This window comes from Haplochromis burtoni, unplaced genomic scaffold (assembly GCF_018398535.1).
Source record: "Haplochromis burtoni strain Fernald_Lab_line unplaced genomic scaffold, NCSU_Asbu1 Contig_9, whole genome shotgun sequence".
Taxonomy (NCBI): Eukaryota; Metazoa; Chordata; class Actinopteri; order Cichliformes; family Cichlidae; genus Haplochromis; species Haplochromis burtoni.
The window spans coordinates 3,351,538-3,379,508 of NW_024582370.1; the positions used below are offsets into that span (position 1 = coordinate 3,351,538).

A 27,971-nucleotide genomic window follows, 5' to 3' on the forward strand; every position below is an offset into this window, starting at 1 on the left:
TTATGGGATCAACCATCCAAAGCAACAGAGAGGCGAAGAAGAGAGTGCAGGGAGGGTCGAGTGTTGGGGATTTCTGACAGAAGCAGAGCAGAGTGAGTGAAAGGGAAGGTTTACAAGATGGTAGTGAGAGAAGATCATGGGACTAACAAAAAAGACAGGAGGCCTAGTTGATAATGTTAAGGTTTTCACTGAGAGTGACCAGGATGGAAATGATTAGAAATAAATAACATCAGTGGGACAACTCAGGCTGAGAGCGTTGGAAACAATTTTAGAGATGGTTTGGGCATGTGCTGAGGGGGGATAGTGGATGGAAGACAAAAGACGATGAATATAGAGCTAGGGGCAGAGTAAGAGGGACACAGGTGATCTGCTGTGGTGATCCCAGAAGAAGATGAAGACCTTTTAACACTTAAAAAGCTTTGCCTACATTTGAATTAATTCAATGAAATATATTTGGGGATTTAGGTGATGGTTTCATAATTTTGTTTTATGTATATTATGTTACTACTGGTGGCCACGTGATGTCGCTAAATAATCGTCGGAGTCGATGTCCCATAATCCCATGCGGCTTTTGGCTTTAAACCGGAAGCGGAAGCTCCGTATTCCTTATAGTTTGAATGGCTTGTGAGTGAATGGTTGTGTGTTTGAGTGAGTGCGTGAATGATGTGTGAGTGTGTCGTGTCTGTGTTCATTTTAAAAACCTACACACTGATCTTATTTGATCCGGTCTGAGGTGGCTCTGCTCTGACCGGAGATGATAGGAAACGCGCTTGCGAGCCTTTGTGGCGATGTGCAGCCGGCAGAAACTTTCAGGGCCTCCACGCTCCGTGCCGTGGTTAGAGGTGATGAATTGATCAGATATACTAGCTCTGTGAGAGTTTGAGTTCATCTCAAGCTTCGCAGTGGTCAATGAGTACAGAGGCGATTCTGATCTAACCACAGCAGGAGGAACCGTGGAGGAGCACGACCTAAAGAAACGGCTGCTCGTCACATACGCTTATTCTAACGGTTAAAACGAGTTCAGACAGGCTTCGGACTGAAAATACCAGGAAAGCAAGGCTTACCAAACGCTCGTTTTCCTGGTAAAAACAGCTAGGTGTGTTAGTCCTAAAGTTGCTTCTTTAGTCAAAAGCAGTTTTTCCTCCCTTAAAGCGACCGATTCAAAGCGAAAGGGGGAGAGTGGGAACAGAGCTATACGGGATTAATTCAATCAAGTAATTTAGATCATTTAAGGACTGACTTCTGTTGTATTTATTTTCAAAGATTGACTGTACAAGCTTTAATTGTTTTCCCAAAAATAAATAAAACGGGTTTGGCTTTAAAATAGTTATATTTACAAATATTATTAAACTCTATCCAAAGATTTGAACTTTCTGACCTTGTCTAAAAAAAATACAATTTAATTTCCTTCAACGTCCATGGTTCTCCAGATCTGCAGCCAGCTCAACAGCTACACCGAGTCACAGTCCAGAGATAAGATGATCCAAATCCTCAGAAATGTTATCACCGCCCATTTCTGTTTTTGACTTGTGGAGATGTTAATTTAAAAAACCCATTAGGCACTTTTCGAATTTTCAGAATGATCCACTTTGGCCACAATTTATATTTTAGGACTTAATGAATCGAATCTAAAACCTTCATAACACTTGTTTTTAAACTCTCGCACTCCGCACTAATCCATCATACTAATCTTGCCTGGACCAGTATCAGTTTGCATTTCAGGGGAAACTGGTCAACATAGACACACATAGATGGGTATGATAGGGTATAATAACATTTAAAACTCCCCATAACTGAACTGCAAACTTCATTAGAAATCTTTCTTATTAACGCTAACACAACATACATCACCTGCACGTGTTAAATTATGTTTTCGAGTATTTTCTACTCTCCTTTTATTTTCTAATATAGTATGTTATCATTTGGAAATCAAACATTTTAGGTGCATGCTGTACGTTTGTTATTGTATGGGTAAAATTCATATCTCGCGATAGCTTTGGCGCTGTGGTCGCTATTGTGTATACACGTGATCTTTTTGGTCCAACCGGCTTTCAGCAGCAACTCGGCAAAGCGCGCGAGGTGTCTGTCCGTGTGCGTGAACGTGCCTGGTTGTCTTGTAGGTTCCCTGTTGGGGTCACCATGGCCGAACCCAGCAAGCGGCAGAGGCTCAGTCACATTAACAGCAGCTCACAAACTTCGAGTAAAAGCTTATCGAGCATTTTCACGGACAGTCAGGACGAAGGACTCGAGGGGGAGGGTCGATTTGTGGAGGGATCCATACTTCGGATCACCATGAAGAACTTCCTGTAAGTTGCTGCTCCCCAGTTGACAGCGGTCAACGTCTGTAAAGTGAAACTGCCGGAACACCCCGATTTACCTGCTGATAGCTACAGCCAGATGACCTAGATAGCATATATGCTAACATTTTTCCACCAGTTTGCAATTAAAAGTTAAACCCTGAGCCCTGTAAACACGAGCAGGTCGTAGACCCACTGATGGAAGCTGCTACAGACCGACTATATGGTCCAGCAGCTACAGTTAAGTCCAAATGAGGTATTTTAGTGAGCTTTCCTATCTAATTGTACGATTTAAGGGGTCACATTCAAGGCGGGTGTTAAAATAGACTCGATATATTAAAGAAGGGGTTCCCCATTAAGAACTCGTTATCATTACGTCTGTTTCCATTGCTTTCTACTTCAAGGGGATGAGAATCACAGGCAGCTCTAGCTTAAAGCAAAGTGCCAAATCCAGCCAGTCAATAAAAATCCTATACCCTAAGTCTTATAAATTCTGTATAAAAAGGCAGTGGAGCTTAACAGCGATTTACATGCATCCCCTTTTTTCAGTCTGTTTCTAAACCATGTTCACACTCAGAGATGATAAGTAGATATTGATAACCTGTTCAGAGCTTCTTTTCCACTCAGAAAACTAACCAAGAGTCAGTTACTGGTATAAATTTTCATCTTACTGTCATCCATACCTGCCTGTAAGTTTTTTTTTAATGAAAATTATGGCAGACTAAGTAAACATTCATTGCTATACAGACTATTCTACATTTATTAACTAGTTAATCTGTAATACATATTTGTATTATTGTCAACCAGCCTCCAAAATTGCAGAACCTGTGCAGGGATAAGAGTGGTTGTAAATAAGTATTTCACTGTGAGTCTGCCTGTCACAAATGCTTAAGCAGTATGACCAGATGAACAGGTACCGTATGTGGGAAACTTCAGGTCTCACTAACAGACAGCCATTTGAAGTGTAAGATAGCAGTATTGCCACTTTTATGTTATTACGTTCATTTGTACTGTTAGTGTAGATTGCAATTATTTTAGGCGAGATGGAGCACCTTTGCTCTAAAACACTGCAGGAAACCCCTGAATGTCTACCTTGTACTCACAGAACGTACGACTACTCTGTGGTGCATCCTGGACCTAATCTGAACATGATTGTCGGGGCCAATGGTACTGGAAAGTCCAGCATTGTGTGTGCCATCTGTCTGTGTCTGGCTGGCAAGACAGCTGTTCTTGGCAGAGGTGATAAGGTAAGCCACAGAGCAATGCAAGTCATTGATTGATGCACTCCAAACGTATTTCGGATTTGTTTTCTTTTCAAAAGACCAGCAAATAAACATAATGTTAGCAGACTGGTAAACAAGCTGTATGTGGTGATAAGCACGCCTCTATGAAAATCTTTCATTGCTCTTTTGCAGCGCATGCACTGTTGTTTCTCATCTCCCCGCCCCTTTAACAGTCAAAATATGATACTTTGAATTGAGCTCACATAGCAGATACTGCATTTGTTGACTATGATTATTGAATGGTGCTTTGTTTTTTTAAAGGTTGGGCTCTATGTCAAGCGTGGTTGCAAAAAAGGCCATGTTGAAATTGAACTGTAAGTTATGTGAAATACATTCCACACGCTACATTACTCTACTGCTCCGTTAGCGTTACATGTTTTCAGAAATTGTTCATGAATCTTTTCAGACAAGAAGTTTGAATTCTGAACCTTTTCATCTTTTCAAAAATGAAATGAAAATTTGCCAGAAGTTGTTACATCACCTGCGTTATCATGTTCAGCATAGTGATATGACTCTAAACGCTAGCCTTTGTTTTTGTTTTTGAAGGTACAAAAGAGGTGGTAATGTGGTGATTTTTAGAGAGATACATGCGGAGAACAATCAGTCTCTGTGGATGTTGAATGATCGGCAGTGCAGCCAGAAGGCGGTGGAAGAGGAAGTCAAAGCTCTGCGCATCCAAGTCAGCAACCTCTGTCAGTTTCTACCTCAGGTATGTTTATACATCTGCAACATAAAGCTGCACAGATGCAAAAATATACAGTTTCATCACTGTTTTACTGGCTTTTTTCCCCCACGCAGGAAAAAGTGGGCGAATTTGCCAAGATGTCCAAAATTGAGTTGCTGGAAGCAACTGAGAAGTCAGTGGGCCCACCAGAGATGTATGAATACCACTGTGAGCTCAAAAACTTCCGCAATAAAGAACGAGAACTGGAGGTAAGCTCAAAGCCAGTGATCCAACAGGCAAAGTTTGATGTGGTAGAAATAAGAAGAAAAAAACTGCAACAAAATTCATGCATGTTCGTTTTTTAAGTTGTCCTCCTCTTAAAGACATGTAACGGCAACATGGCTCTTTGCTTCTCTGTAGAACGTTGTGAAGGAGAAAGCAAGCTTCCTGGAGAAAGCCAAGCAGCGAAATGAAAGGAATAAACACGATGTAAACCGTTACTACGAAAAAAAGAGGCATCTGGATGTAATCGAGTTGCTCGAGAAGAAGAAACCATGGGTGGTGAGTGGTCGAGTGTAAACAAGAGAAATGAGCACAGCGCACATGTGGAGAGAGAAACTGAATTAACTGTGTAAGCTGTTTCTGTTTCCTTGTGATATTAGGAGTACGAGACCACCCGTAAGGAACTTGAGGGTGTGAAGAAGGAGCGCGACGAGGCCAGAAAGCAGCTTTCAAGCCTGAAGCAGACCCAGGCGCCTATGGTGAAGAAGATCCAACAGATTGACGAGCAGCTGAAGCCAACAGAGGCACAGATAAAGGATAAGGTGACAAATCAAAGGCTGGTACTCTGTAACGCGTCCAGTTTCACGAGCAGATGCAGGGATACATTATTTTTTTCTAAATTTATTCAATACAATTTAGAATCCGTTTTAAAATCCTTTTATTGGTTTTTAAATCTCTCTAAATGGTTTGGCACCTGTTTATTTGTCTGACCTGTTGAAGCCCCACGTCCCCACTCGTTCCCTTCGGTCAGCTGAGCTGTTGCTGCTTTCGGTCCCAAAGTCACAGCTGAAACTTGGAGGAGACCGAGCGTTCTCTGTTGCAGCGCCGATGCTTTGGAATAACCTTCCTCTCCATATTAGACAGGCTACATCAGTGCCAGTTTTTAAGTCTTTATTAAAAACCTGTTTTTATTCCCTGGCTTTTAACTCTGTGGGTAACTGACTTTTTTTTTTAAATTAATTTTATTGCTACGTCTGGTTTCTGCTATCTTATTACTATATGCATATTTGTATTGTAGAGCACTTTGGTCTACCAGGTGTGCTTTTAAAGTGCTATATAAATAAATGATGATGATGATTTTGTAGTAAATGAACTCTGAATTAGAGACTGTAAAATAAGTTCATATTGCAATTTCAGTTCACAAGTCCTGTAATGATGGTGGTGAAGATGAGGTTGTTGTTTTTCAGACTGCTGCCATCAAAGAAGCCTCGCTGAAGTGCAAACAGAAACAAGATCAGCTGGATCGAAAAAACAAAGAGGTGCGGCTGTGTTTTTGTTTTTACATTTGGTACAGACTAAATTAATAAAACGTTGTGCTTTTTATCTTGTACTTAATTGACATAAAGCAGACTTTTGTTAATACACGACTGCTCTCTCCACTCCTCTCTGCAGATTGACGATATTAAACAAAAATGCAGACTTAAGCAGATGGAGGAGGAAGACCACCAGAAGCGAATCAGCAACACCAGAAGAACCATCGAAGACCTGAAGGCGGAGCTTGCCAAAGTTGGCGACCAGCCGGATGTAACCCCGCGCATCAACGCCGTCAACGCTGATCTGAGGCGCATTCAGGAGGAGAGAGCCAAGATCGAAGGGGAGAAGGGCGACCTGCGCAGGGAGAAGGACAACCTTTGTGCTGAATCTAGAAGTGAGCTTCCCAAAACAATTTGCATAAACAAAGATGACTTCTTTTGTTTTCTTTTTTTGGAGCACATTTCACTGACAAAAGCACATTATGTGCAACAGCTTTACATGTAGATTCTATTCTATTTTCTTTATCAGTGTTGGAGAAGAAGCTCAACGACATGAACAACATGATGAATGCCAAAGTGGAGAAGCTGCGAGGACGTCACAGGGACACACACGCTGCCCTCCAGTGGCTCAGACAGAACAAGCAACTCTTTCGTGGAAACGTCCACGAGCCCATGATGCTGGTGGTGAGTTTCACTGAACTGTGACAGGACGTGCTGCACGTAAAGCGCTCTCTGTAGCATTTAGAAGCTATGCAGATGTTTCACGTGCAGTTTAGATGGAAGTGTGCCAATGTGTTTTCAACAGCCCTAAATTATAGAAGTGAAAAAAACCCCTGACAAACTCATGAGATCAGGTTCTGATTTAACAAACAACTCGTATCTAAAAGCATTTAAATCCATGATTCTTTCTCCACGTTTAATGATGAATTTCAGCCATGTTTCTGTTTTCCAGTTGAGAAAAGCCACTTATTAAATGATCATATACTGCTTATAAATGGTTCAAGAGGGGTGGGTGATATAGCCTCAAAATTATATCATGATATTTCACGGATGTTATAAAAAAACTGAATAATGTTTTATCAGTGATTGCAGCTTGCACTCAGCTGAATTTATTAGTATAAACAAAATGAAATATATTTTCCTTTCTTTTTTTCCAACAAGCTGCTGTCGTTGCTGGCAGACTAGCTCCTTCAGAACATGACTGCATTGCCACAGGGTGCCAGCAGCATTATTGTGCAATAGTAGTGACACAGCATTATATACAGTGACACTAGAACGAAAGTAGCCTATGTGGTGCTTTTCATGAAAATTCTTAAACGTTATTTTTAGTTTTCTGATAAGAGAGAAAAACAATAAAAACGTTCCCCACACCCAGCCCTGAGATTACAGCTACAAGAGACAATGAAAAAGAAAAACCCACTAGGGTGGATATTCACAAGACAAACATAGTACAGATGAATGGGGTGGGCTTCTCCTTTACTCACAATCAGTTTAAATGCACCACAATACAAACAATGGATGCATTTTATGGCTGTTTTTAACATATTCAATGATGACTGAGTCACTCAAAAGTTTCACAGAGAGTTCACTCTGTTCTACCTCACTTTTTCTAACTGCAGCATAGAAAGTATTTTTCTAAGGTACTCTCTGAGTTACTCTGAAGATGGAGAGGTACTACAGTGATTCTGCAACAATGGCAGGGCCTCGAAAATGTTCTTCCAAGTACTGTTCAATTGTTGGCAGTGCCAAAACACGTGAAATTGTGTAGCTGGGCCTTGATGGGAGGGTAAGCATGTTGCCTAACACTAGTGTGTGTTTATCATTTGAATATCGTATACAAGGTGCTACTTTAAATTGGCTAAATAGGCACTATTTAGTGCAAAAGAGGAAGAATGAACACACCCTATTCAGTGTTGCCAGAACTCCCAGTTCAGTGATTAGGGCTAAAATGGGATTCTGGTTATGGCACAAGTTATAATGTAGCTCTGACACAGAAGTATAATTCAGGTGTAACTTGCAAATGTCTCTGTTGTTTGACTGAAGTGGTGAAACAAGTTTCTTTCCACCTTCAGCGGGAACAGTTTTCTTAGTGTTGTGCTCTGCTGGAGTTTGTTGTAGTAGCTCCTTTTTTAGCTGCTGAATCACCATCAGAGTGGCACGAGGTGTGATGAGACACTTTTCCATCGCTTAAAAATTCATAACTGGCATTATATCAGATGATGTGATACCGAACCACCCTACCAAACACCAAACACATTGCATCTCACAGGATAAACGAAGACTTCCTTGTTAAGTGTTTGGATTGGTTTACTTTTGTTAACTCGCTCTCTATTTTACAGATCAATGTGAAGGATCACCGCTTTGCTAAGTATGTGGAGAACCACATCTCATTCCACGACCTCCGTGCGTTCGTTTTCCAGAGGAAAGACGACATGGAGAAGTTTATGATCGAGGTCAGAATGCTGCAGGCTGCCGACGTCGCCTGCTTGGAGGAAAATATTTCATCCGATTAGAAATGTTAGTGAAGCTAATGATGTGTTTGATCTGTGGTGACCCTCAGGTCCGTGACAAGATGAACTTGAAGGTGAACTCCATCTGTGCTCCGGAGGAGTCATGTTCTAAGCGACCGCCATCCCGAAATATTGAGTCCCTGAGGTGAGAGAAAATAAATTTAGTTCAGTTTTTTAAAAATCGATACAGTATTGTTTTTTTGTTGTTGTTGTTGTTCTTTTTTATCCTGATGTATCCGTGCATCTGCTGCATCTTTTTACTTCTTCTTACTGGCTTTCAGGCGTTTTGGGTTCTTCACCTACCTCCGAGAGATGTTTGACGCCCCCGATGAGGTCATGAGTTACCTCTGTCACCAGTACAGGGTGCATGACGTGCCAGTGGGCAATGAGCGAACCAAATCCATGATTAAAACGGTACGCTTGTCTTCAAAAAAAAAAGCTTCTTAATGTAAACTAATAAAACCCCACATTGTTCTCCTTAACATCAAAATCTCCTGGGAGTCCGTCGCTTTTAACTTTGGTTGTATTTATTGCTTTTGTGGTGGAAAGACTTTGACACTGACCCCGATCTGTCTTGTTCAGGTGATTGAGGAGCCCTACCTCAAGGTGCTGTACACAACAGAGGAGAGGTACACTGTCAAAAGGTCCTTTTACTCAAACAAGATAAGCACCAGCAACTCTGTGGTGCACCCTTCCCAGTACCTCACCATCACTGTGGATGCTGAAGAGAAACGGCAGCTAGAGCAGCAGATGAAGGTAGGAAACAGTTGTGTGAAGAGAGCTGGAACGACAGCAGCACCTCAAGACATTTCAGTATGTTATATTGCTTAAAGTCCGTGTAAAGCAGTAATAAATGTGCGCTTTGAGTTTGTCATGTAACAGAAAAATGTGCTTTAAACCACTCAAGGATTAACAAAATTCACCAAGTGTATAAGATTAGGTTTTAAAATAGTTAATAAATGTGCTCTGAAACACTGAGGGGCATGTCCGATCGAGGGGGTTGATTGCTTCAGTGTTAGGCAATTTGGACAATACTAGGCAGGCAAAATGAGCCGGGTTTGTTTTAAGGGGGAAATTACCAAAAACCCTTCATGCAAAACTGATGAAAAAAAGTTTTGTGTGTAACTGCACACTTTAGCAAAACTTAGGTGACCTACTTTTCACTTGTTTTCTGCAAACTTTTTTTAAACATTTGCTTCATTCTCCTGTGCGACCAGTCCTGTGAGTCAAAGCTGCGAGACATCGACGAGCGGATGAAGGCCTTGCAGAAGGAAGCCGTCGCACTGGACCGCCGTGACAATGAGCTGTTGGCAGAGAAGAAGGGTCTCTCTGAACTAAAGGGGAAAAAACGACAACTGGAGCAGAAAATTAGTACCAAACAGGACAGGTAAGCTTCATTTAAAGGGACAAAATGCTTAACAGTGACTTTTGTCATATGTCTTAAATGATCTTCACAGAGGCATCAGCTTGGTTATGAGATTTCAAAAACTCATCTGTCTCTGTGTTTAGTCTGAAGCAGATGGAGCAGAATATTATTGACCTGACAAAGATTGAGGAGGAGACTAAAGAGAAAATTGCAGCTGTAAATGCTGAGAAAGTGACCATAGTGACTGCATTCATGGCCCAAATGAAGGTATGAATAAGGGAACCTGACTGCATTGCTTGTGTTAGCTGTGGTAGAATGGCATTAAGCCCTTCTCTGTTTTTATATCATCTTTATAGCAGATATTATTGAAAACATCTACGATTTAATAATTTCACGATTGCATTTTTTTCTATTCACTTGTCTGCATGACCTTCAGCTGAGAGCCAAGCTGACGATGGAGAAGGTGCATCTGGCGTTGGAGACGGTGGGGCTGACGGCAGAGAAGAACAAGCTGGAGAATGACTGCAGAGAAGGTGCCTCTGAGCTGAGGACCACTGATGTAAATATTTAGATGGGGAGCTTGCTCGTCTGAGGATCGGGAGGTTTTGTATCGCAGATTTATGCTTACTTGTCATGTTTGGGTTTTTTTTAAGCAAAAATGCAGCCGTCTGGAGCAGAGAAAGGTGCAGCTGACAGACCAATGCAAAGGGCTGTTGAAGAGAGCAAAGGCGATCTGTAAGATGCAGCCTGATCAGTCATTACCCGAAGACCTGCGTAATGTGAGTGTTCTTCACAGTTTTATTGGTGAATATGTGAAAGAGACTTCCCCCTCTATTCACTCTGTGTAAAATATTACCCTTATAATATATTCTAATCTCTGCAGTGAAGCTCCTCAGAGCCTAAAATTCAAATGAGTTCACAGCTCTTTTTTTTTGTTAAATCAGGCTTTCAGCAAGCTCCCCGACACGCTGGATGAGGTCGATGCCATGCTGAATGAGGAGCGCTCCAGAGCCGAGTGCTTCACTGGCCTCAGTGAAAATGTAAGGACGCATAGAAATCAGGTCTTCATTTATGCTGCGGGACTTCTGTCTTCAGCGTGGTCGTAACTTCAGTAAGAAAGCAGTTTGGAAATGTTAATAAGCATGCATTAGAACAGGGATGCCAAATTCATTTTACATGGTGGGCCACACACAGCCCAGTTTGATTTTAAGTGGGCCGGACAAGTAAAGTTCCTCTTTCTTTCAGGAGAAAGAACTTTCACTAGACATTTAGAAAAGAAAAAGAAGCAACAGTATTTCTTATTTTTCTGCATAATAAGGAAATGCTGCTGTAGTAAATTAAACAAATATCAGCATGGTTTAAATTGTAAGCTTGTTTGTTTTTGTAACTGTCCAGTGGACCGGATTGGAATCTTTGCTGGGCTGATACTGACCCCCGGGCCTTATGTTTTACACCCCTGCATTAGACCTTAAAAATGCCCTTTTGTTCAGACAATTAGTTTTATTTTTACTTAACAGTTTATTCCATTTATGTTCTTATTTGAAATATTAAATATAAATATATACAAATATTGAACCTCTCTTGACTTGAAAGGTTGTCGATGAGTACAACAGGAGAGAGCAGGAGATTAAACAAATGGAGAAAGAGCTGGAAGAAAAGAGCAACGCCCTGAATGCCTACCGACAGAACATATCTGAGGCGAGTGATTACCTGGTTTCACAGAAATTGTCCAGTTTATCATTTGTTGTGTGACAGAATGGCATTGGGCTGTAATGATGTGTATATTTGGACTTTTTTTCTTCTGTGTCACAGGCTAAGGAACGCTGGCTTAATCCTCTGAAACATCTGGTTGAACAGATAAACGAGAAGTTCAGTGCTTTCTTTCGCTCCATGCAGTGTGCAGGAGAAGTTGATCTGCATTCAGAGAATGAGGTAATCGCAGAGTCACAGCACACTGCTGAGGTAGAGGTCTCCCTTTGCATCACCTTTAACCACTTATGATTGAGCACAAGTTCATTGAAAACTGAATTTTGAATAGACATGGTAGGCTGTTTAACTGAGGGAAATATTAAACTGTATCCATATTTTTAACGGATGCATCAAATTGGAAAGGTTAAAAATATAGATGGGGTTGCCTTATTATTTTTCACATTATATTTCTTCATAATTCAGCATGAATTTAGTTTAACTGAATATATTAGTGTCCTCTAGACTTAAAATAATGAAACTTAAATTGTCCAGTTTATCAGCGGTAGGACAGTTATCTCTCATGCGGTCGTACTCACATCAATTCAGTAGATTTATTGATGATTAAATACAGCTTGCAAAAAATCTTATCCACTTTTTTGTGAGTGGATACGATTTTTATGAGTGTCTTTAGAAACAAAAAAAAGAGAATACTGGGTCTTTCCACTGCAGGAGGAGTACGACAAGTACGGGATCCGCATCCGGGTGAAGTTTCACGCCACCACCCAGCTCCACGAGCTGACGCCTTACCATCAGAGTGGAGGAGAGCGCAGCGTCTCCACCATGCTTTACCTCATGGCCTTGCAGGAGCTCAACCGCTGTCCCTTCAGAGTGGTGGATGAGATCAATCAGGTAGTTCTTACACACAGTCTCAACAGTGCGACCGTAACAAAGGTGCACATGAGCTGCAGGTAGTGTAATTATTAGGGAAACCCAGGTACGAGTTTCTCTTTACTGCCCATTTTCTTCTTTTCCTGCACACATTTATTTATGTGCAAACCACTTCACACAGACAGATTTGAAAAGAGCACAGCTTATGTGCCGCTGCTTTCATGAAATTAACATTTTAACAACTTTAATAAATAGAACTCAGATCACGCCGACAGGCATTCACACAACAGTAGTCATCAATTGCCTTTATTAAAGAGTCTGAGCCCACCTGTTTCTTTATGCAGGGAATGGATCCTGTAAATGAAAGAAGAGTCTTTGACATTGTGGTCCGCACAGCCTGCAAAGAGACAACGTCCCAGTACTTCTTCATAACACCTAAAGTAAGTGTTCTATGTTCATGCAGACTGCCTGACTGAAAGTCCCAGCGGTACCAAGGAGCTGTTTATGTGCCACTTTATGCCAAATAGTCAGACTGTTTGGACTAAAGTATTGGGCTGCATCACTTCATCTTTGAGTCAGATTGCCACAGGTATATAAAATCAAGCACTTAGCCATACAAATGTTTGTAAAAGAATGGGTTCTAAAGAGCTCAGTGTATTCAGATAATAGTATTAGGTTTTTTATTTTATTTAATCTTGAAATATTTTTTTTGTTTTATATGAATGCACGACAGCCCAGTGCTCTTAATTTCTTCCTGCTGTGTTTGCCTACAGCTGCTGCAGAATCTTACGTATGCCGAGGAGATGACCATCCTTTGCATCCATAACGGCCCCCACATGCTCTCCCCCAACCAGTGGGACGAGAGGGCTTTCGTCAGACGGTGTCTTGACAGAAAAGCCAGGGCATGAGCCCCCTGGAATGACCTGTGCTCCTTGAAACTCTTTTAAAAAGAATTATTGGGTGTATTTTTTCACTTAATGTTCAGAATCCTTAATCTGCCATTTTTGCAGTTTTTTGTTTTTGTTTTAATTGTATTTGGCATCTATAAATCAGATTAAGAGAAAAGTGTTCACACATAATATCTGTCATTAGTTTTCATCATTTGCACATTTTCTTATTTATGCAGCCAATATCTTGTGTCATATGTGTCTTTAACAGTTGGCTCGTGTTTATATATTTGAATAAAATGTACTGCTGTTTCTCTTCTACGCTGGTCTTTAATGCTCACTTTAATGAAAAACACAAACAGAATAAAGAAGCATTGACAGAACTCGTTTATTTTCAGGGCCGAGGTCAGCAGTTGTTAGAGATGTTAGCTCTTGAAGCTTCATGCGGAGCTGAAGTTCTTGTGCTTTGTACAGCAGCCCCTGTCTGAAGACGCCTGTGAAGCAAAGATAAGTGCATTGTGTTTGTATTTGGACACACCTGACTCCAGACAAAGACACACTCCTCCCAGGGTCAGTGGATTAGGGTTGGAGTTGCAGTTTTAGAAGTATTAGGTTTCTCTGAGCTGATGATACATTTGCAGTTCATTGTGATTGATTTAACCAAGCTTTACCTGTGTGTCAGCTGATGCGAATAGAGCGCCTCTGTTTGTCGACCCACACCGTGATTCCATTTTCTGCTTCCTCCGTCTCTAAGTTTGCCTCTTTCCTGTAAAAGAACATACAAATAATCTTAACACAGTTGAACTACCTGATGCACCACTGCCAAAACATCACAAACACCCGCCTGTGGTCTTCAGAGACAGTCTCCGTCTGGTACAAAATCTGGTTCTTGCTCCAGAAGCAGTTCTTGTGGTGATCGTAGACCGCGTTTAGCTGAAGGTCGAGGCTGTCGTTTGGAGTCTGTGGTTGAGTACAGATCAGTCGTTCAAAGTAGAGATACTTCAGCCTTTCTGTGGTTTCATAAGTGAATGCTGACAACATACTGTACCTGAGTACAGTTCAAAATACTCCGCTGGGTGCTGGACACAGTGGCTGTGTCGTGGAGGCGACTCCAAGGTTCCTCAGTCTGGGCGATGTGAGTTGGTTTATTGTATGTTTTTTTCTGCAGGATAAGAAATGAGACTAATTCCAAATTTCCAAAGAAACGATATGCATAGATTCCAAATTTCAAACTTATTTACATTTTTAAGCATAGAACGACATCCACGTAGAATGAAATCTTACAAATGGTTTTTATAATTCTTATTTGTTTAAGTTCAATTTTTAATAACTTCATTAGATAACAATAACTAAGTGCACTAGGTAACATGCTTTGAAATGTTTTACAGTGTATTTTTAAATACTGCATACCTAGATTTAATTTACTTCATTTATCAGTTACCTACATATCAAGTGACATTATAAGGATTAGGTACCCGTGTCCAAATCTACTTTTCAGTCCTATACATTATACATAATTTCAGCAGGGGAATACTAGGACTGTGTGAGTCACTCTGTGCCACCGTGTTCCCCGGTAAGTTAAAACAAAACAAAACATGTCATTAATATTTTAAAATGACAATAAAAGTAACAAAGGAGCCAAATAATCTGCTCCAATCCAGACAACAAGATATTTATTTGCTCCTCTGGCTCTGTACTTCTGTTCATTTCAGTTTAAAAAAAAAAATTCTGATGTTGAAATTAAATATTTTATGTTAGTACTAAAAAATCTATGTGTGAGATGTAAACAGAGATTTGAGGAGTAAATGTGACCTTCTCATGAAAACAATTAGGTCCAAAAGAAAACACTAGTTGTAGCATCCCAGTTTTTCAAAACAGACCAAAAAGCTCCTTTAGACTAAGAAAATAGGAAACTTACAGGTGTCAAAACACTGGAAGTAAAGAACAAAAATATAATGTGTTAGATGATTTATGTATACATTTATACTTATATTTATAAGGCCCAGATGGTATTCTTATTAAAAAGTAACACCTTGTAATACAGCCTGCAACTAAGGGTGTAATTCCCCCAGTGTAAAGTAAAATTTCAGTATAGTTTTTGTGAAATCAATAACATCATGTACACTTAATAATATGTAATTACTTTCTTTCTTCTTTTTACACCATATTTATCATGCAAAATTTGGAAATATCGTTAGTTTCTCGGCTAAAATACTCGGTACTTACTCACTTCTTAAAATTACTTACAGTATAACTTGTTACTTCTTTCCTAAAAAAAGTGTTGCCCTTTTACAAGTAAATTACACCCTAATTTCATAACAAACAAAACAAAAAACAAAGCAAAACATAGTACACTCTTAATAATAAAGTGCTACTAGTGTAAAAAGTATATTTTGGTATAACTTGTTGAACACAAAGCATCAATAACGCCTCCCGGAGGTTTCTTTAGGAGATAAAGTTATAGTTATTAAAGCTAACGCACCTGCTGCGGCCTGTAGCCGCAGAGAGTGAGGTCGTTTTCTACCCTCGGAGAGGGGAAAGGATCCCGATTTGACATATTTAGATCTACAAACACTGGTCCATATTACTTTGTTTGATTTTTTCTTTTTGCGGCCTTTAAACGACTCTAGCTAAAGCAAGACGTTTACAACCCGGTTTCTCAGCAACAGCAAACTTCCGGTTAAACCTTTCACAGGAAAACGGTGATCGTTAAAAGGTAACTCGGACTCAGAGTAAAAACACCAAGCCAATCACATCCCAGAGTGTGAGAGGGAAGCCGCGCCTCCAGCACCTGAGGGCGCAGGTCAGACCTCTTCTCCTTCGTCTCCATCACTTCAGCACCGACAGCAGGTGACCATGCAGCCCGGCCTGACACACCTGAGCCACTGCCTGCTGTGGCTGCTTTTTCTGCAAACCTCCGCGGATCTGCCCATGTGCAAAGAGGTGAGGCGATTCATATTATTTATTTATTCATTTTTGTGATTTCAGTCATTTCTAAATCACCAAGGGATTTATTTCATGCGTGTGCTGCGACAAAGCAGCTGTATTTATAATTCACTCTAGTTCTGGGGGTGCAGACAGATGCTGGTGCAGGTGCATGTGCTGCTGTACGTGTACTGTGTGCTTCAGACTTTCAAATATATGAAAGGTTGGTCTAGAAAACACATATGTTTGATGTAACACATGTTCAAGTGAAATGCTGAATCACTCTTTAAACTAAAAGCAAACACTAAAATGAGCACAAACAGCAGTTTGTTTGAGCAGTTTGTGAGATTGAACATATGTTTCCCCTTCAAGTGTTTAAAGTACTCCTACACTTGTTTTACTAGAGGTCCCACATACTACACAGCCTGCTCGCTCTCTTACAGCCTCCATATCTGTGGTCAGTTTGCATAACAGGAGTAGCTTGAGATAATACTCAAACCACTCCTTTTGATCAGCACACTTTGCACCATATGGACCTCTAAGCTTTTTATTTCAGTTTCAGAAAGCAGTCCTGCTAGCTGCTCCTTTCCCCTCTGTGACTCTTGTTTTCAGCCCAGTTTATTTCACCATGTGGCACAGCGGTCATAATGTCCCGTTGCCCTGGTTTCCCTGTGTTTGTTTAAAGAGGGCAATTAAGCAACAGCACATCTCCAGTTCGATGCATTTTTACATCAAATCCTCCCACCCAGGACCTGCATTCACTTGATACCCTAGCACAGCTAATGTTGCAGCTCTAATTCAAAAACACAAGGATGGAGGAGTGCAGCTGCTGCTGTGTTTCTGTTAACTATTAATCCCATGAAGCTGTGTGGGTGTAGATTGGCGTGGCAGATGACCTTCCTTGGAATATCACATCCTTTTATTGACCAGTGACCAAATCTCCAGTTTACGCTCTGTGCCTGCTGTGTGTTCCTGCCTTGTTTCAGTGAGGTTAACTTAAATGTTTTGTCTCCTCCCAATTTACCTCATTATGGGTGGGACTGTGTTTGTCATTCGACTGAGAGCTTTTGTTGTCTTCAAAGTTCTTCGAGAACACTTAAATCAAATGTTTACAAAGGGACCGGTCGAATCAGCATCTCTCCTCTCAGCTGAGTAAACCCTTAAGGCTGCAGAGAAGCAGCAGTATCCTTGATAAGCGTGATTAAAATAACAGTTGAGACGGGCTCCTGGGCAAATATTAGCCTCCGCTTTTATTTGTAAAAGAGGCTGTCCTGGTTTGGGGAAAAGATTCCTGAAGTATAAGGCAACCTGGAATTCTTGTTTTTTTAAAACAAGGGTGCAACAATGAGTTTAGTGTTCCTGTGTGTGAGGAATTTACATGCTGAACATGTGAGGAATCAAAATGGGCAGATAAACTGCAAAATAATCCTTATTTGCATTTGCATTTTTTTTTTACATATACAGTTATTATTCCCACTTCCGGCTGTGCAAGTTATCCATTGTGTGCTTTTATGTCCAACTGTGTGAAACTCACACCTGTGTTTCATCCCTGCAGTCAGATTATCACTTTGAGTACACAGAGTGTGACGTCCTCGGGTCGAGATGGAGAGTTGCAGTTCCCAACAAAGCCGACATATGCACGGGCCTCCCAGATCCAGTCAAAGGGACTCAGTGCAGTAAGCAGTAACCTACTTTTATTTCAGGCATTTTCTCCAAGTCTTCAACCTGCACAACAGATACGCTCACTGTCAGGTGCACATCTCCATTCTCAGCATGTGCTTTGTCTCCTTTAAGCGTTCTCTTGTAATGAGGGGGAGTATCTTGATATGCAGTCACAGCAGTGTCAGAAATGTGCTGCGGGCACCTACTCTCTGGGCACCAGCGTGGCCTTTGACGAGTGGGACAGCCTGCCGACTGGTTTTGTCACTCACGGCGTGATAACGAATGAGGGGAATGACCAAACGGATTGCTCCAAGTTAGTATTCACAGTACCAAGCCCCCTCCCTCCTCCTGTCAAGATTTATCTGATTGATTGAGGCTCTCTGTATCAATTTTCAAAACCTTTTTAAACTGTTGCTGCTTGGTGATGTTTTTGCAGCTCAACCTGGACACCAAAGGGTGACTACATAGCCTCAAACACAGATGAATGCACTGCGACGCTGTCCTACGCCGTGAACCTGAAACAGCCTGGAAGTCTGTCCTTTGAATATTTCTATCCTGACACCAGCATCTACTTTGAGTTCTTTGTAAGGATTGTAAATGACTGCTGCTTCAGCTGACACAGATCACCTTTCGGTGTGAGTATTTGGTGAAATGTTCTCGTCTTCCTGCAGGTTCAGAATGACCAGTGTCAGTCGACAGACTCTAACAGTCGGTGGATGCGGATGTCAGAGAGCAGCTGGAGCAAATACACGGTTTGTCCAGGAAGCAGTTTTAGCACTTCAGTGCACTCAAGGCCAGCCCTGGGGAATTTTTGAATAAATGAATGCCCCACTCTGTCTCTGTACAGGTCGAACTAAATAAGGGCAACAATGTGTTGTACTGGCGAACTATAGCATACTCCCTGCAGGGCAGTGCTGTCAAACCTGTGCTGCTGAGAAACATTCAGATATCAGGTAAGATAGGAGTGCAGCAGGCCTAAACTTTTCCCTTTTCCCACCAACACGTTGTTTCTGTTAATGATGAACTTTTTTTGGTTTTCTCCAGGGGTGGCCTACACATCAGAGTGTTTCCACTGTAAACCCGGCACCCACAGTGCAAACCCAGGGTCCGCACGTTGTACCCCCTGCCCCGCTGATACCTACTCCAATAAAGGTGCCACTACTTGCCATGAATGCGAGGAAGATAAATACGCAGGTATGCCCGTTTGCTTATCTCTGTCCAGATGGAGTAAAGCGTTCTTACAGACTTACAACTGCTACGTTCCACACACATGCAAATGCAGCAGTTACTGCTTAGTGGTCAAGTTAATCTTTTCTCTGGACTTAAATGTGTGCTGTGCGTTTTTCCTCATCCAAAAACATTTCCAGTCGTCGGTTCAGCGAGCTGCAAACCGAGACCTGCATGTACAAGCAGTGACTACTTCTACACCCACACCCCCTGTGACTCTGAGGGAAAGGTAATGATACGTGGAAGTAGAGCTCCTGCTGGCTCAGTAGAGGTTTTTCTTTAAAAATCGCACTGGTGTAAATGTTAGGCTTCATTTAACATAAATGATCTGATTGAGCTGTAACGCTGCCACTGCTGCCTCTTCTTTTTGTGTATTGGTGTGTGTCTCAGACTCAGCTCATGTACAAATGGATCGAGCCTAAGATCTGCAGTGAGACTGTCGAAGGAGCACTGAAGCTTCCCGCGTCAGGGGAGAAGCAAACCTGTCCGCCATGCAACCCGGGTTTCTTTGTCTCCAACTCCTCCACCTGTGAGCCCTGTCCCAGCGGATCCTTCTCTAATGGCACAGGTTAGAGCCACTCCGCTCCTTTTTACTGTGTTTTACTGATGTCGGCCTTATAGTTTTATTTTGGCCTTGATCATGTGATATTAAAAAAATAAGGCAATCATGTTAATAGTTAGTTACATTTTTAGACAGCATGAGAGGAAATGTCATAAGATTTAAGGTGGTATGTCTAATATTGTTGACACTAATGACCTAATATCCTGATGTGATTTTCCACTGATTGCTCAGTTTGCACCGAGTGCCCTGCTGGCACAGAACCGGTGGTGGGCTTTGAGTACAAATGGTGGAACACGATGCCAGCCAACATGAAGAGCACCGTCTACAATCAAGTGTTCAGCGACTCTAACCGGCGTACTGGTGAGAACCTTAATATTAGAGAATGAGGTGTAGGTGGCATGGTGGTGCATTGGTTAACACAGCAAGAATGGGGTTTGAATCCAGTCTGAGGCCTTTCTGTGTAGAGTGCGCATGTTGTCCTCCTGTCTGCATTGGCTTAGTTCAGTATTCTGGTTTCCTCCTGTAGTCTAAAGATGTGTGAATAGTTGTCTGTTTCTGTGATTTAACCCTGTGACAAATGGCTGACCTTTTCATGATGTACTGATGATCTCTTACTATGGGTGAATAGACATAATCATTAACTTGTGGTGAGGAACTTCTCAAAGTAGAAAGATAGCAAAGTGATTAAACAGCCTGAGGCCAAGAATGAAACCTGCACATCAGCTTCAGAAGCGTATGTAATGGTTGAAGTGAATTGTGTAATAGATCCTTAGTTGTAAGTAGGTTAAATTCATTTAAAAATTAAACTAGTTTGCTTTGGTTTCAAAAATTATCCACAGTGAGTTTATATGTTTGCATGTGTACGTTGCTGTTGGGATAAAATGTATCTTACAGCTTTTATCTTTTGTAATGGCAGCGTGGGAGGTGGCTGGAGAGTATATCTACACCACCCCCGGGGATCAGGACACAGACTATTTAATGCTCACGCTCAGTGTCCCTGGATACAGGTGAAGTCAAACAAGAACTAAACATAAAAGTTTCTCTTCAAATTTGAGCTTGAGTTGTTAAAGACGTCTAATAAAACGCCGCTGGTTTTCACAGGTTGCCTCAGTCCATGGTCAAAGACGCTGAGAGGAGCGAGCTATCTCGCATCACCTTCGTCTTTGAGACCATTTGTACAGCTGACTGTAAACTTTACTTCCTGGCGGTGAGGATGGTGTCCCAACATTTTTATAGCATGACTCCTCCAGGATGTATAATGTGCACATGAATAAATGAATGAATGTGCTTTTGTTTCTGTAGGGATACAATCAGTGGAACAACGATGTGATGGAGCATTGGAATGGCAGAAACCACAAGCAGTCATACTCCTACTTGATCCAGAGCAACAGCACCGTCAGCTTCACCTGGACGTTTAAGCGAACAGATGGCACGGTGAGATACAGACACGCATCCCACCTACTCAGGTTGATTTATTTCCTTCTTAGCAAATTCATATTTCAGCTTCAAAAGTAAATCCCTATTTAGACCAGGGGTGTCAAACTCATTTTATATTGAGATCCACACAGTGGGTAATTTCATCTTGAGTTGGGTGGACCAGTGAAACTACAGCACTGCCTGATAACGCCAGCATGGCTTTTTGGGCATATGCTTTAAAAAATAAATGACTAAAGTACTCTTTGCACTGTAGTTAAAAACAGAAATTTACTGTTAATTTACAGAAAATGTGCTTTTTAATACAGGAAAAAATCTGGACCCACTGTTTTTAAAAATAAAACGAAATAAAAGAAAAAAGGGTAGAAACAGGAACTTCACTGTTATGGTTTATTTCTTACTCACCTGTTTACATGTTTTATGCTCGGCTCTGAGAGATTTCTTTGTCAGTAAACTGTACTTCTGTAAAACTGACCTAAATACAGAGAAACGTAAAAAATTATTTTTTCTTTTTTAATATTCTAACACCATCCAGTGGGCCGCATTGGACTCTTTGGCGGGGCCATTTCTGGTCCCCGGGCTGTATGTTTGACAGTCATTATTATCTTCAGTCATCCATCTCTCCCTCAGTCAACTGGACTTTTTAAGTTATTCCTTTTAATGTGGAGTAAATGAATAAATAAAATCAGAATACAATAAAGTCACTAATGCACTTCATGGTTATCAGTTCAATTATTCACATTTAGATGAATAAAATAAGAGCATCATATTAATGTATAATTAAGATGTTGGAGTTTTTACGGTCTTCTGTTTGGGGAATGCTTCAGAACTGGATCGTACTTAATTATCTTCTTTTATTCCTCCTCTTCTACTACTACTGCTTCCTCTACTCCCCATCTTTCTTCTTCTCAACCTCTCGCTCGCACCCCTTGCACGCACACCCAACCTTCAGCCATAAAAACAACGTGTCAGCTTTTAAAAGTGCAGCAATATTCAAGGTTTAAATTTACCTGCAGAGAGATTTGACAGGAGGGCAAGAACACAAAGCAATAAATACTGCAAATAATATGTTTGCAACTGTCTGTCCATGTTTTTAATCCTAACTGGAATTTGCTGTGACAACCTGCTGCAGTGTCATGTCGGTTGTGGTTGATTTGTTGAGAACTTTGTACCGAGTCTCTAGATGGCAGTCTGGAGCTGTGCGTTCACTTCAGTCTAAATGACCTTTGTTCTCTCTGTTCCTTCTCTCCGTTTTATACTGACTATAAAATAGAGCTAAATGATAAACTGCATTCCTGTTAAGCAGGGCACATTTGTATTTCTATTCCCTCAGGAGAGGAACTACAGCGCAGATGTTGCAAAGATCTACTCCATCGTCATCACCAACGCCATCGGAGGCGTGGCCACGAAGTGTCGCCGCTGTGCTCTGACGTCTGTTAAGGCCGGCTCTGCCTGTGTTCTCTGCCCACCGGGACACTACATGGTCAACGGGACAGGAGCGTGTCAGAAGTGCCCGCCAAACACCTTCATTGGGACTGATCAGCCAGTTGGGAAAGCTGCTTGTATTCGGTGTGGGCCAAACACAACGACAAACAAGGTGTAGAACAAAACCCTTTCCGAAAGCAGCACATGAATGTGTCCAGGTGCTCACTTTTTTAGTATTCCATTTTTTTGTGGAATTGCAGCGTGCAGAGGGATTTAGGCAAGGCAAGGCAAGGCAAGGCAAGGCAAGGCAAATTTATTTGTATAGCACAATTCAACAACAAGGTGATTCAAAGTGCTTTACAGAGACATTAGAAACAAAAACAAATAAAAAGCATGTACAGAGAAAAACGTTAAAAAAAAAAAGTAATTTGGGGCATGAATGAGGAAAGAAACTATAAAACAGGCTTTCTTTTCTTTTTTCCATTTCTTTTGGTATATCTCACAATAAAACTACACAAATTAATCCCACATGCTCAAACAAATCAATCACTTTACTGTCTGAAATCCACAAGACCCAAAACATTGACGTCGTTTATTGTGGAAAGTGATTTTTCTGTTTATTCTGTGATTTCATGTCTGTTGAGCTTCTGTAAACTATCCAAGACGCTCTTTATTCACTACCATTAAAGAAAATTAGTTTATCGTTAATTTGTAAATATGTAAAGAATTTCACTCAAGAAAACAAATCCTCCAAAGACAGTGATTCCTTAACTCTTTAAAGCCCGAACCATGAAATAATTGCTTGAAAATTCTACTTTTTTAAAATGAAATTAAATGTTCATTTGCATATATGAATTTTAATTTGTATAATATTTGCTAGAGCTGGCATTTTTTGGGAAATTATTCCTTAAAAAATGTTTTGTGCAAATTTATTTTGGTTTTTCAAAGGGAAAAAAAATCACACTGATGATACAGAAGGGTCAGAAACAGAAAAACGAAGTATTAAATATGAAATACTTGGCTCTAAAGAAGCAAAGGAAATCATATGTCTCTGTCATATACATGCCAGCTATAATAGTTGGCTTTCCCACAGAGAGAACGTGAGGTGTTTCTCTCAGTGTATGATGTGTGCTGACACGCTCACCTCGTCCTTCAGGCCTATACAGCTTGTCTCAGTGACTGCATACTGGATTTGCGCACAAGCAAAGGAGCGCTGCTGCACTACGATTTCTCTCCTTTGGCCAACGTCACCAGCGTCCATAGCAGCCCCCGCTTCACCAGCAAAGGCCTGCGGTACTTCCATCGCTTTAATCTGGGCCTGTGTGGGACAGAGGTGAGAAGGCAACCGTCCAAATGACGTTTCTTTTTTGCAGAACTGCGTTTGACGTGCATTTTAACCTTGCTGTGTTTCTCTCACAGGGCCGAATGCCAGCTTCCTGTGTGGATAACGTAACAGAGAGTGGGAGAGAGGTCAAAGGTTATGTCTGTCAGTCCACTGTGGTTCCCTCTGACATCAGGAGTCAGAGCCTTGTGTCCTCACAGCCTTTCCTTATTGGTGACTCACTCATTGGTATGAACTGAATGAATAGGTTTTTGGTTTTTGCTGTAAATACAATGAGACACTTGCAGGAGTTTGTTAATCATTTATTGAAAAGTGTGTTCAGATAATAATTAAGCTGGCTGTGAGGATTTGCATTTCTCCTGCTCCTCAGTGTTCAAGGTCATTGGTGCTCCAGAAAAGCAATTTCTGGACATTTGCTTTCAGGATTAGCACAGGTTTTTTTTAAATTAATTAATAAATTAATAACCCTAAGGATGCTACTAGAAGTGTTTCAGCTACTATTTTTGAACAGTGGAGTGTTTACTCTGCTGGAGTGTAGGGCCATAATTGTGCATTTTTAAACATTTCATAAATTTTTTAAATGAAGATTTCAATATTCACTTATAGCTACATGCAGATTCCTTAACCCTCCAGCATATAGTTTCATACTTACATGACTAAAAAGTCCCTTGCTTGATTCAACGTCTCACGTCTTTTAGCTCTATGCAGCCTGCTACAAGGTATCAAATATACTTTACTTTGTATATCTAATATATCATAATGGCACATGTATTCCAATTCCAAAGGTGTAACCACTGAGACGACACTTGGTAACATCTCTTCTCCACAGTGGATGTTCCCTGCAGCACTGGGCCTGCCTGATGTTCTATTCTATTACAAGTAAGTGAGCTCACAGCTATTCATTCATTTTGTTGATCCATGTAGATGGTTCAGTAGTAAATATTCATTAAAAAAAAGAAGCTTTGATCATCTTTTAGAAATTAAAATGTAACAGAGAATCAAGAGCACTTTAAAATTTCTCACTTGGCGTGTGCTTTTGATGTTTCCAGGTCCAGTGACGCAACTCAGTCTTGTCAACAAGGCCGGTCAGCTACAGTCAGGATGAGATGCGATCCCACAGTGACCGCTAAAAATCGCATCATGCTGCCAAGGTGCTGTAAACAAAAACCGAGCTCGACCTTCGACCTGTCTAGAGTCGACTAGCGACTGCTTTGTTGACAAACAGCAGCCGTTTTTTTGCACTAATAGTTGTCACATTCAGAGCTGCAGACAGAGTGACTCCCGTGAGATCGTTTTTAAAGCCTCTGACCGTCTGTCTTACTTTCTTTTCCTCCACAGTAACTGTTCAGAGGGGACATGCGATGGTTGCACTTTCCACTTTCTGTGGCAGAGCCAGCATGCGTGTCCACTCTGCACTAAAAACCACTACAGAGAAATCGTCAGTGCTTGCATCCAGGGAATACAGGTAATGCTCCATACCCGCAGACATACTGCCAAAAATCCTCCTCTGCGTCAGATCCATCATCACATCTTTCCACATTTCATGTTGTTTTATGGAAAGATATAATTAGAAAAACATATTTTTTGTCGCATTGGATTACAGAAAAAATATTTAGACAATGATTAAGATAAGTGCACTTTTCCTTGTGATTTAAAGTGAAGCACAAGCATCTTTTATGGAGATTAAATGTCAGTTCAGCATAATGTGAATTACAATTTCCAGCAGGTAAGATGAGAAGACTGATAGCGCTCAGTTTAATATAAGCTCACTCTTCCAGTGTGTCCAGTTAGCATACTGCTTACCATATCTCAAGCTCATTCATCAAAAGTCTAGTTTTCACTAAATGCTAATCTCCTGCTGCCTGTAGCTAACTGAACAATATCAGCCTGATAGCACTCTGCTTATCAGATCTCTCCACCAGAAAGCATAATTCTCAAGACAGACGAGGAAGGAAAGTTGGACTAAATGCTCGTATGTGTGTTTCAGAGAACCACCTATGTGTGGCAGCAGCCTGTGCAGTGTTACGGAGGACAGCCGCTGCCTGCACAAAAAGTCAGCGCTTGCGTGACTCTGGATTTCTGGCTCAAGTTTGGTGTTTCCACTGGAGCCGTTGCTGCTGTGTTGCTCATCAGTCTCATCTGTTATTTTTGGAAAAAGACACGCAAGTGAGACTATCACACTCTATACTTCCTGTAGTGTTTATAGAACAGCTGGCACATCCAAACCGCTAAATACATCAAAGACAAAACAGAGAACAAGGTGCTGTTCCTGTTGTCTCCCATCTGCAGGCTGCAGTATAAATACTCCAGGCTGATGATGACCTCTGGGGGTAGGGAGTGCGAGCTGCCCACCGCAGACAGCTGTGCAATAATGGAGGGAGAGGATGCAGAGGACGACCTCATGGACCTCACCAAGAAATCCTTTTTCACCAAAATTAAGTCTTTCTCACGCGAGGTCAGTAACCCCCTCATTCCCGTTCACATTGACCTACTTGAGCTGACTTACCTTGCTTCATGTTGCCATCAATATGTTTCCAGAGAACATCCGACGGATTTGACTCGGTTCCCCTTAAGTCATCATCTTCACGCCAGCGACTAGTAGAGGAAGACTCTGATGATGAAATTGAGCAGATCACTCTACCAAGGCACAGAGGAAGTGTTCAGATGTAGACGGTTTAGCTTCAGAGCGGCTTTTTCTGTCAGAAAAAGTTAGACTGTTGATGGATGTTAGTTAATAAGATATTTGCATTACTGAAGAGAATGTAGAGACATACTTTTGAGGATGTCTTGAAAGTTTTTAGAACTAAACAGAGACCGAAATATTTGTTATTGGTCCAAAAATGTAAAGACTGAGAATTTGTTTGTAATTATCACCCCCCCCCCCCCCCAATCTCACACAAAAAATGTATATCTCAATCTGACTGAGAAATTGGTCCATACTTTCAGTACAGCTAATGTTAGTCTACTGTAATGCTCTATTTGTTGGATTGTCCAAATTATCAGTAGAACAACTTCACCTTACACATAGATGGAAATTTGAACATATTAATCCATTTCAATGGCTCTCAGTTCAACACAGAGTCACCTTTAAAATCCTTCTATCAGTTTATGAAGCACTTGCTCAATGTCTACAACCCGATTAGCTGTCTCAGACCATCAGGGGGAGATTTTTTCCCAGAATTAGATCCAAGCTTTCATTTCTTGTGGTCCTATTCTGTGGAACAAGCTGCCTACTGATGCCTTTTACAATTATTTCAACATTCACCAAGAGACTCAATATCTTTTTATTTCTTCCAAGTTTACACCTGGTAACTGTGTGTGTGTTATTTTAGTTCTTTGCAAAGTTGGTTTTGTTGTTTTTAATACCTTAAGGCATAGTAGACCTTTTATGTTAAGTGTATTGAGTTTACATGTAATGAAATGTTCTACATAAATAAAATGGTCATTGCTATATTTTTATGTAGTGTTGTTTCTCAGTTGAAATACAATATTAGCATCCGTTTGGGGGATATAGTGTATTTTTAAAGCCCAGGGTGTTTTCATGACGGTGTAGGATCCAAATTTATTTAGAACCTGTGTACACGTGACCGTGTATATCTTTTCTCCTCTTTTATACTTGGTTTTTTTTGACATCTTGTTCAGTTGTAAATTTATATCTGTTGAGTGAGTTATATTTGCCAAAGTTTAACATTTTCTGCTGTTTAACAACATATGATTATGCTTTACTGTAAAGTAAATGCATTTTCTACATTAAAAGTCTCTCACCAGGACGTGACCTCTGATGCTGCCTTCAGGTACTTTTTTAAAGCTCACTTCACAAATAAAAAAATAAAAATAAAGTGGTTGTTGGTTTAAGGACGATAATTATCGTGTACATTTTGAGTCAAGCGGATGAATATGGGTTTTTAGTGAATTTATTGTAAAGTAAACATGCTACAGGAAAAAAACACAGTTAACTCTTAATGTTACATCCTGTTTAATCGGGTGGTATAACTAAGATACTTTAGTCAAGTACTCTCCAATTCACACGGAAAGTTCATAACTTTTATCTATTTAAACGGAATTATTTTCGATATTCTGCAGATTAAAATGCTTAAGCCACATTCATTTTTTTTTATTATTATTTTTAATCGTCTAACACCGATTAGTTCTCCGAGGATTTTTCCTGCACTACCTGAACGCAGCACCGTTTCAGACGTCGTCGGCACAGCTGTCCCAACTTTTTTTTCTTTCTTTTTCCCGCGAGATTTTGCGCCGTTTAGCGAAGCGAGTGGG

The 27,971-nt window shown here is 40.9% G+C and overlaps 3 protein-coding genes and 1 non-coding gene across 4 annotated transcripts; 3 read left to right on the top strand and 1 right to left on the bottom strand.

The window, feature by feature from the left end:
- Nucleotides 1-571: 571 nt before the first annotated feature.
- On the top strand, nt 572-13,437 carry smc5 (structural maintenance of chromosomes 5). Its single transcript, XM_005914861.3, has 25 exons — nt 572-1,096; nt 2,121-2,306; nt 3,403-3,544; nt 3,842-3,894; nt 4,127-4,289; nt 4,379-4,513; nt 4,665-4,805; nt 4,907-5,068; nt 5,714-5,785; nt 5,919-6,174; nt 6,309-6,463; nt 8,119-8,232; nt 8,340-8,434; nt 8,571-8,703; nt 8,872-9,045; nt 9,507-9,676; nt 9,799-9,922; nt 10,092-10,214; nt 10,309-10,434; nt 10,600-10,695; nt 11,249-11,353; nt 11,468-11,587; nt 12,074-12,253; nt 12,577-12,672; nt 13,006-13,437. Exons 2-25 carry the CDS (start codon nt 2,140-2,142, stop codon nt 13,138-13,140), a joined length of 3,237 nt encoding a protein of 1,078 aa, XP_005914923.1. The 5' UTR covers nt 572-1,096; nt 2,121-2,139; the 3' UTR covers nt 13,141-13,437.
- LOC121815859 lies at nt 575-936 on the top strand. The gene has a single exon (XR_006055427.1).
- Nucleotides 13,438-13,485: 48 nt separating the features above from the next.
- Nucleotides 13,486-15,998, bottom strand: cunh1orf194 (chromosome unknown C1orf194 homolog). The gene is made up of 5 exons (XM_005914860.3): nt 15,911-15,998; nt 14,168-14,281; nt 13,964-14,079; nt 13,791-13,885; nt 13,486-13,613 (listed from the first exon to the last, which is right to left on the bottom strand). The coding sequence occupies exons 1-4, from the start codon at nt 15,947-15,949 to the stop codon at nt 13,798-13,800; spliced, it is 357 nt and encodes a 118-aa protein (XP_005914922.1). The 5' UTR covers nt 15,950-15,998; the 3' UTR covers nt 13,486-13,613; nt 13,791-13,797.
- elapor1 (endosome-lysosome associated apoptosis and autophagy regulator 1) lies at nt 15,827-27,500 on the top strand. The gene is made up of 22 exons (XM_005914859.3): nt 15,827-16,062; nt 17,600-17,720; nt 17,839-18,019; nt 18,143-18,290; nt 18,378-18,458; nt 18,554-18,659; nt 18,751-18,900; nt 19,074-19,162; nt 19,324-19,501; nt 19,727-19,855; nt 20,412-20,502; nt 20,597-20,702; nt 20,798-20,929; nt 22,263-22,526; nt 23,511-23,687; nt 23,774-23,924; nt 24,482-24,575; nt 24,746-24,847; nt 25,035-25,161; nt 25,684-25,862; nt 25,986-26,151; nt 26,235-27,500. Exons 1-22 carry the CDS (start codon nt 15,976-15,978, stop codon nt 26,364-26,366), a joined length of 2,991 nt encoding a protein of 996 aa, XP_005914921.1. The 5' UTR covers nt 15,827-15,975; the 3' UTR covers nt 26,367-27,500.
- Nucleotides 27,501-27,971: the final 471 nt, after the last annotated feature.

Coding starts and splice junctions, on each gene's coding strand:
- cunh1orf194 (XM_005914860.3), bottom strand. CDS start 15,949: ATGGAGACGAAGGAGAAGAGGTCTGACCTGCGCCCTCAG. Junction 14,282..15,910: donor GGTCTGACCTGCGCCCTCAG/GTGCTGGAGGCG, acceptor CTTATCCTGCAG/AAAAAAACATACAATAAACC. Junction 13,886..13,963: donor ACTGTCTCTGAAGACCACAG/GCGGGTGTTTGT, acceptor GTTCTTTTACAG/GAAAGAGGCAAACTTAGAGA.
- elapor1 (XM_005914859.3), top strand. CDS start 15,976: ATGCAGCCCGGCCTGACACACCTGAGCCACTGCCTGCTGTGGCTGCTT. Junction 18,020..18,142: donor GACCAAACGGATTGCTCCAA/GTTAGTATTCAC, acceptor ATGTTTTTGCAG/CTCAACCTGGACACCAAAGG. Junction 23,688..23,773: donor TGGGCCTGTGTGGGACAGAG/GTGAGAAGGCAA, acceptor TTTCTCTCACAG/GGCCGAATGCCAGCTTCCTG.
- smc5 (XM_005914861.3), top strand. CDS start 2,140: ATGGCCGAACCCAGCAAGCGGCAGAGGCTCAGTCACATTAACAGCAGC. Junction 4,514..4,664: donor ATAAAGAACGAGAACTGGAG/GTAAGCTCAAAG, acceptor GCTTCTCTGTAG/AACGTTGTGAAGGAGAAAGC. Junction 8,233..8,339: donor TGGAGAAGTTTATGATCGAG/GTCAGAATGCTG, acceptor GGTGACCCTCAG/GTCCGTGACAAGATGAACTT.